The 8,751-nt window shown below is 49.2% G+C and overlaps 1 protein-coding gene across 2 annotated transcripts in view; it reads left to right on the top strand.

The window, feature by feature from the left end:
- Nucleotides 1-6,870: 6,870 nt before the first annotated feature.
- Nucleotides 6,871-8,751, top strand: part of EXOC3L2 (exocyst complex component 3 like 2) — a 50,789-nt gene continuing 48,908 nt past the window's right edge. Inside the window, exon 1 of one of the 2 annotated variants that reach the window (XM_077932382.1) lies at nucleotides 6,871-7,192. Coding sequence is in view for 1 of the 2 variants with exons in the window: in XM_077932381.1 (XP_077788507.1) it covers nucleotides 7,388-7,470 (83 nt within the window). In the remaining variant the exon portion in view is untranslated. Of the gene's footprint in view, nucleotides 7,193-7,305; nucleotides 7,471-8,751 lie in introns of those variants that run through there. The other variant, XM_077932381.1, reaches the window with a different exon arrangement.

Raw genomic sequence — 8,751 nt, 5'->3', positions numbered from 1 at the left:
GGTTTTCTCACTGGCCCTCCTGGCCCATTCCACTGGTAATATCTGGGGCACCGATATAGTTGTGGAGAGGAGAATGAGGAAGTGGACTGGGTGGGTGGTGAACTGTAGAAGTGCCACCAGCCCTTTTGCTCCACAGAGATGACCCCAAAGGAAAAAGTCTTCTTGGAAACCAAGGGAAGGAGGGAACAAGCAGGACTCAGGTGCCATCTGGTGTTCAGCCAGAAAAATCGAGAACATTAGGATTTGGCATCTCCACTGAAGGAACTTCATGAGAACATAACATCAGAATATCGGAAGAGCCTGCAGAATGAGGCTAAGTGCCCATCTAGTTATTGCAGGAGCCATTCAGGTTGTTGTGTTGTTTAGTCGTATCCGACTCTTTGTGACCCCCTGGACCAGAGCACGCCAGGCACTCCTGTCTTCCACTGCCTCCCGCAGTTTGGTCAAACTCATGCTGGTCGCTTCGAGAACACTGTCCCACCATCTCGTCCTCTGTCATCCCCTTCTCCTTGTGCCCTCCATCTTTCCCAACATCAGGGTCTTTTCCAGGGAGCCCCATAGCACACGACTTCAAGCGCATCGTAACCCATCCCTGGGGATTTCTCCTGCACAAGCCCCCTTTGTCCCAGGCTGTCTGAAGCGCCGTATCCTGTGTTCCCCCTCCAGTATGAACCTGCCCAGGCCCTAGGTATTCAGGAGAGACCCTTCTCTCAGGCCCCCCACCCTCTCAGGCCCCCATGGTGAGGATACAGGAAAGGGCCTTCTTGGTGGTGGCTGCTCCCAGGCAACTTTGGAACTCCCTGCCTAGGGACGCCAGGCTGGTTCTCTCCTTGCTGTCCTTCCACCAGCAAGTGAAAACCACTGAGGGGAGGGACCCAACCCTTTCCAGTGAGTGAACCGCAAGGCACCCACCAGCCCCGTTGTGGTTGTTGTTTAGCCGTGACCGACTCTTCGTGACCCCCATGAACCAGAGCACGCCAGACACTCCTGTCTTCCACTGCCTCCCGCAGTTTGATCAAACTCATGTTGGTAGCTTCGAGAACACTGTCCAAACATCTCGTCCTCTGTCGTCCCCTTCTCCTTGCGCCCTCCATCTTTCCCAACATCAGGGTCTTTTCCAGGGAGTCTTCTCTTCTCCTGAGGTGGCCAAAGTCTTGGAGCCTGAACTTCAGGATCTGTCCTTCCAGTGAGCACTCAGGGCTGATTTCCTTCAGAATGGAGAGGTTTGATCTTCTTGCAGCCCCCTAATTGGAAACCAGCAAGCAGGGTCTGGGCACAAGAGCCATTTCGGCTCCTGTGGCTTCCAGCAACTGGTGTTAACAGCAGAGGGCTAGGAGCCATTGGTAGTCCTTTTCTCCTCCATGAATCTGTTTAATCCTCTTCTAAAGCCATCCACGTTGGTGGGACAGCGAGTTCAAGTGGGAAGATGGCACTTCTGGGCACCAGAGTTTAAGAAGGACATGGACAAGTGGGAAGGTGTGCCGAGGAGGGCGACCAAGATGATGGAGAGTCTGGGGGAGCCAAGCCTGATGAGGAGCAGTTGAAGGAGCTGGAGACAAGGACAAAACAAAGTCCACTGGAGAAGAGGAGACGGAGAGGAGATAGGACAGCCGTTTTCAAATGCATAAAGGGGTTGTCAGGTGGAAGATGGAGCAAGCTTGTTTCCTGATGCTCCAGAGGGGAGGACTCTAACTAATGGGTTTAAATGGCAAGAAAGGAAATTCTAAGTAAACCTTAGGAATAACATTGTATTTCAATATTTTGTTGGAAGCTGCCCAGCGTGGCTGGGGAAACCCAGCCAGATGGGCAGCGTAGAAATAATAAATTATTATTATTATTATTATTATTATTATTACAGTCATGCCTCGGGTTACAGACGCTTCAGATTGCCTTTTTTTTCGGGTTACAGACCCGCCAAAAACCCGGAAGTACTGGAACGGGTTACTTCTGGGTTTTGGCAGTTGCGCATGCGCAGAAGCACTAAATTGTGCTTTGCGCATATGCAGAAGCACCGAATCGCAACCCGCGTGTGCGCAGATGCACCACTGCGGGTTGCGAACGTGCATCCTGGATCACGTTCGCATGGATCACGTTCGCAACCCGAGCGTCTACTGTATTGTAAAAGCTGTTTGACAGTGGAGGTGACTACCTCAAAGATGGTTGGCTCGCCCACACCGGAGGTTTCTAAGCAGAGATTGGATGACCATCCCTCAAGGATTCCTTAGCTGGGATTCCTGCCTTGGAGGGGGTTGGACTGGATGACCTTTGGGGGTCCCTCCAATTCCACAGTTCTATGACTCTGTGACTGTATGTGCAGGCAGAACATCAAAAGCTGCCATTATGCCAGCTCAGACTACCTAGCTAAGAGCTGCCTGTATGCCTAATGTTTTGGACTACAATTCCCATCAGCCCCGGCGAGAACAGCTGCATGGTGCTGGGGCTGATGGGGATTGTAGTCCAAAACATCTGGAGGACATCGGGAAAAGGCAGGCCTGCAGGGCCCTCCAGCAGTTCTGCGGGTTCTTGGAGTACAGTCTTTCTCAGTCTTGAGGGATTTAAGATGAAATCTTCTGCGCTTCACCACTAAACTTGACCATAACACAAACAAACACACGCGAACCAGAACTGAAGCTTGCAGGAAGAATATTACGGGGGGATTTTTTTGAATATGACTCTGGACTGGAGGCAGTGTGGCACAGTGGTTAGAGTGTGGGACTAGGACCTGGGAGACCAGGGTTCGAATTCCCACCCATAGGCCTTGAAGCTGACCTTGGGCCAGTCCCTGCCTCTCAGCCCAACCTACCTCACAGGGTTGTTGTGGCGAGACTTTGTACGCCCCATTGAGCTCTTTTGGAGGAAAAGGCCACAAATGCAACGAATAACAATAAAACATCTGGAGGGCACCCAGTTGTGGAAGGCTGCTGAGCGGCAAGGTGTCCCTCAGGGCCGACCACGTGTGCCTCTCTCACTGGGCCTTTGTCTGGGCTTGGCCAGCGGCCAGCCAGACTCCTCTCTCCGCACGTGGCCAGCGGCATATGAAGTCTCCATGGATGGTTCCCGTCTTGAAATTGGACTCCTGGAGACAATAATGGAGCTGGGGAAGGACTGAGGGTTCCTCGGATGGGAGCTTGGGGAGACAACACAGGCCAATTGTCTTTTCTGGCTGGTTTTCATCAACAACAAAACAAAGGCCATTGGAAAAGCCTTTCTGAGTGGCAGAAGCAGCAGCAGCAGCCTGCGCAGCTGAATCTCAAGGCTCTTACAATGGCATAAGAAGAGCCAGAGGAGACCCATCTCCTTTTCTCACCATGGACCCTAAGAACCCAGAAATCCATGAAGATGATGGACTTTTCGGAGCTAGCCGACCTGACTGGAAGAGTCTGCGACCAGAAGGAGGAGGAGTACCAGAAGGAATGGATGAAATTTAAAGACTATTTAGTTAAATATGCTTTGTTGTTGTTTAGTTGTGTCCAACTCTTCGTGACACCTGGACCAGAGCACGCCAGGCACTCCGGTCTTCCACTGCCTTCCACAGTTTGGTCAGACTCATGCTGGTAGCTTCGAGAACACTGTTCCACCATCTTGTCCTCTGTCGTCCCCTTCTCCTTGTGCCCTCCATCTTTCCCAACATCAGGGTCTTTTCCAGGGAGTCTTCTCTTCTCATAAGGTGGCCAAAGTCTTGGAGCCTCAGCTTCAGGATCTGTCCTTCCAGTGAGCACTCAGGGCTGATTTCCTTCCGGATGGAGAGGTTTGATCTTCTTGCAGTCCATGGGACTCTCCAGAGTCTCCTCCAGCACCAGAATTCAAAAGCATCCATTCTTCGACGATCAGCCTTCTTTATGGTCCAGCTCTCACTTCCATACATCACGACTGGGAAAACCATAGCTTTAACTATACGGACCTTTGTTGGCAAGGTGACGTCTCTGCTTTTTAAGATGCTGTAGACTTGTTTTAACTGAATGTTAATATGTAAGCACTTGAGAGATGGACAGCGTCCTGTCCTCGGGGCAGACCATAGTATTGTATCTCCTGGCTTTCCTTTCTGGCAACCAATGACAAACTGATCCATGCTGTTCTGCCCTGCCCCACACCATACAGCCCCCACCCCATGCCCAGACATAGCCACACTGAGTTTGCATTGCTTCCACACCAACTTGTGCCCATGCACAACATTGTAGTTTGGTTTTGTTTTCAGGTGAAAATTGCTACCTTTCTTGACACGCGGAGAGTGCTCATACAAGACGATCAGAATATGTCGTGTTTTCCAAACTGTTAGAGTATATTGAACTGGCTAGATTAACAGAGGCAGTTAGAGTTCACACTAGACAAGAGTTTCAAAAGGCATGGGGGAAATGCAGAGAATACTTCACAGAACAGTGCCCTAAAATACATACCTGGCCTTGTTTCAATTAATGTCTGCAGGAGACTTTGTGGATATTTAAGTTATAATTAGAAAAATCTTAATAATTATTCATAAAGGAAACAGCTTATAAGAAGTAAATAAGGAGGCCAGATACAGGATAAAGGAAGTCTTTTATTTGGTTGTTTGTATTGTTGTATGTTATGTTTATTGTATTTCTGTACTGGGGGGTGGGGTGGAGGGTTTATGTTATGTTGTAAATAAAATTTCCAATAAAAATAAAAATAAGAATAAGAATAACAAAAATAGAATATGTCATGTTTTCTTTTCTCCTCTCTCTCTCTCTCTTTCTCTCTCTCCTTTTCTTTCTTTTTGGTGTTGATATTGACATTGACCTTACTGGCTAATTATTTCTGCTGCTGCTGCTATTATGGTATTTAAACGGCACCCACTTTCTGCATAAAAGTATTTCTTTTCTTTTGTTCTTTTTCCCCAAAAGGAGTGTCCACAGGGTGGCAGGAGAGAGCTAGACTTGGCTTAGATGAGCTTGCGTGTCCGGGGCAGGAAGTCTGCCCAGATGCACTGAAGTAGCAACTGAAGCACAAGATTCCAAGGGCAGGATTGCCTGCCCACAAACAAGGCTGGGGTGGAAAATTCCAAAGGGTAAACCAATTCTAGCCGGCTGGTTCCCGTGAGCTGGGCAGTTATCCGGCTTGCCTGAGCCTCACTGGCATGAACAAGAGGTGCAAAAGAGCCTTAAGTTTCCGAGCACAATTCAAAATGTTGGTGCTGACCTTGAAAGCCCTAAACGGCCTGGGTCCAGTATACCTGAAGGAGCATCTCCACCCCCATCGTTCTGCCCGGACACTGAGGTCCAGCGCCGAGGGCCTTCTGGCGGTTCCCTCGCTGCGAGAAGCCAAGTTACAGGGAACCAGGCAGAGGGCCTTCTCGGTGGTGGCACCTGCCCTGTGGAACGCCCTCCCATCAGATGTCAAACAACAACTACCTGACATTTAGAAGACATCTGAAGGCAGCCCTGCTCAGGGAAGTTTTTAATGTGTGACATTTTAATGCATTTTTAATCTTTGTTGGAAGCCGCCCAGAGTGGCTGAGGAAACCCAGCTGGATGGGCGGGGTATAAATAATAAATTATTATTATTATTAAGGGGGGGCTCACTGGATGCCTCGCACGCAGGACCTCGCACACAGGATCCAAGCACAAGAACGTTCTCCCCTCCTGTGGCCTCCAGCTACTGGGATTCAGAAGCATCGCTGCCACACAGCCACCCTGGCTAGCGCCCATCAAGAGCCCTCTCCTCCTCCTTTAATTTGCCTAATCTTCTTCTAATGCCATCCAAGCTGGTGGCCATCGCTGCTTCCTGTGGCAGGGAGTTCCATAGTTTAACTGCATAAAGAAGTACTTCCTTTTACGTGTCCCAAATCATCCAGGGTTCAGCTTCACTGGATGTCCAGTGTTAGGGGAGGGGGCTAACATTCGTCTCTCTCCACTTTCTCCATGCCAGACATCATTTTATTAACTTCTCTAATATCTCCACTTGCCTGCCTTTTCTCTAAAAATTACAGAGCCACGGCCGCTTGCTACCTTCAGCCACCTGTCCTGGCCTCATGGAAGGCAAAGGCACTGCTAGGCACTTCAAATACTCAGGCAGAAAGGGGGCGGTCGGTGCACAGGGTCCAGGATGCAGATTTGCACCCCCAAAATATGCTAAATTATACATACAGATCAACTGCTGGTTGTTCACATCCTGCAGGGAACTGGCTGTATAGGCTCTATCTTTAGTTTTGTGACTGTAAGTTGTTTTAAGCTGTTTTTAGCATTGTGTCTTAATGCTATAAGTCGCCCAAGGGTGAAAGGCGGCTAAATAATAATAAAGAATCATAACATTTGTGCAAATGCTGGCAGTGCTCTCAAAACAAAACAAAACAAAAACCAGGGTTCTGAAAGACTTGAGCCCAACCGGGACATCTCAGCGCTTGGTTTAGATTCTGGCTGCTGTTTTGTTAACGTTGTTAAAACTGATTTATCGATTATAAATGCTGTATGAATTTGTTAATCATATAATAGGACTTTTGCTTTAATTGTGACGCTTAGCTTATTTCCCCCCCCGCTGTTGCTTTAACAGTGTTTTATAGATTGCAGATGTTTCACTGACGATTTGTCGATTATTCTATATGACTTGTGCTGTGTTTGTGGTATTCTGTTCTGTTATGTTCTTATTATTTATCGTTTGCAAGCTGCTTTGGGAATCCTTTGAATGAAAAGTAACATTAATAACCACCCCAAAAAAACCTGTACGTGTGGTGGGGAGCTGGCGGGCTGTGTCCACTCGTTTGCAAGGCGGAAGGAAAGGGCTTTCTGCCCATGGTCAGGAGCCCCCTTTATTGTGACTTTGCACGCATCAGTTATTAGCCTTGTTGCTGGGGGGAAACACATCACGCACATTCTCCCTCGCCCTGATCCAAAGGTTTTCCTGCCCCTCTCCAAAAAAGGAAAGGAAAAGGAAAATACGTCCCGCACTGTGGTCGCAGCTCCTTGACCCAGCAGCGCTAAGTGCGCCAGAAGGGTCGGTTTCCCTGATTACTATATAAAGCAGCAGTTTTTAACTACCAAGGCTACTGGGAGGGACATCCTCTCCAAAAACCAACAACGACAAAGAATCGAGCCCCAAGCTTCCTTCGCCTCAGAAGTCCCCACCTCCACTTTCCTCCTTCAGAGCAGCCGAGGAATCGCCCAGAGCTGGAAGACGAGGAGTCGAGCGCGCAGAGAATGGACTGAGCACCAGGGATTGCGCCAAAGGACGCACGAATCAGGTAGGGTCCTATTCGTGCGCCCCCGTCCCCTGCCCCTTGCAGTTTCCTGGAGGTGCAGGTTTCACTGCTGCTAAATGGTATTCTTTGCTCTTTTGATCTCCAGCTGTTCCCAGAAGCCAGGGCGCAGCAGCCCCCTGTCCGTCCCCCCACATTTTCCCACGGTCCTTATTTCACGTCTGCTTTTGCCGGCTGGGGATGCTTCGTGGGAAACGCTGTTCGCATCAGTTGCTAGAGTCGCCGTTCTGCAGGATCGGGTCCCTTCCCAGGATACTCTCTGGGTGGGTAAAGGGGGGGGGGGAGTGTGTCAAGTCTCCCCCGAGCGCATGTGGCTAAATGCACACGCGCATGAACGCTAAGGCGTCGCGCAGAGTCTTAGTTTTACGCGCGCGCACTGCAAAATGCCAAGGTATATTTTTGCAAAGTGTTGTGAGGAATTATGTTCCGGGGGAGGCTGTAGCACAGAGTCTCCCGGTGTTAATGACCGATTGCATTTATATCCCGCATTTTTCTCCCGGCGACTCAAGGTGCCTCGCGTGATTCTTTCCCCCTCATTTAATCCACGCAACAACCCTGTGAGGTTGTTGTCTAGTCGTTTAGTGGTGTCCGACTCTTCGTGACCCCCTGGACCAGAGCATGCCAGGCACTCCTGTCTTCCTCTGCCTCCCGCAGTTTGGTCAAACTCATGCTGGTAGCTTCGAGAACACTGTCCCACCATCTCGTCCTCTGTCGTCCCCTTCTCCTTGTGCCCTCCATCTTTCCCAACATCAGGGTCTTTCCCAGGGAGTCTTCTCTTCTCAGGAGGTGGCCAAAGTCTTGGAGCCTCAGCTTCAGGATCTGTCCTTCCAGTGAGCACTCAGGGCTGATTTCCTTCAGAATGGAGAGGTTTGATCTTCTTGCAGTTCATAGGACTCTCAAGAGTCTCCTCCAGCACCATAATTCAATACATCAATTGTTCAGCGATCAGCCTTCTTTATGGTCCAGCTCTCACTATTGGGAAAACCATAGCTTTAACTATACGGACCTTTATTGGCAAGGTAGGTTAGGCTGAAAGAGGCCGAGTGGGGAGATTTGAACCCCAGTCTCCCAGTTCCTAGCCTGATGCTCCAACCACTACACCACACTGCCTCCAATGTGGGGACCCTTCAGGCGGTAACCCCTCATATGAAAATTATTCTGGGATGACAGGCATGGCCCTATTTCCATTTGCTCAGAGTTGCAAGTTATGTTTTCTTTTCCTTGAAAGTATCCTTCCTTCCCATCCCTAGCAAAATCTGATTCTATCAAGGTCTTCTTCCTCTCTCTCTTTTTTTAAATAAATTTTTATTAGTTTTTTTTAACGTATCATTTTCAACAGTAATTAAACATACTTTTACATCTTACTCAAATTTTTGACTTCCATCAATCCTGCCTGAAAATATTCCAATCTACGGTAATCTCTCAGTATGCATTTCATATTTTCCCTATGACATTTCAAACTCCTAACCAATATCCAGTGGCGTAGCGTGGGGGGTGCAGGGGGGGCCGGCCGCACCGGGCGCAACATCTGGGGTTAGGGCAAA

The sequence above is a fragment of the Podarcis muralis genome, chromosome 7 (genome assembly GCF_964188315.1).
Source record: "Podarcis muralis chromosome 7, rPodMur119.hap1.1, whole genome shotgun sequence".
NCBI classification, from domain to species: domain Eukaryota; kingdom Metazoa; phylum Chordata; class Lepidosauria; order Squamata; family Lacertidae; genus Podarcis; species Podarcis muralis.
This window is presented reverse-complemented; position numbering and strand designations above follow the sequence as displayed.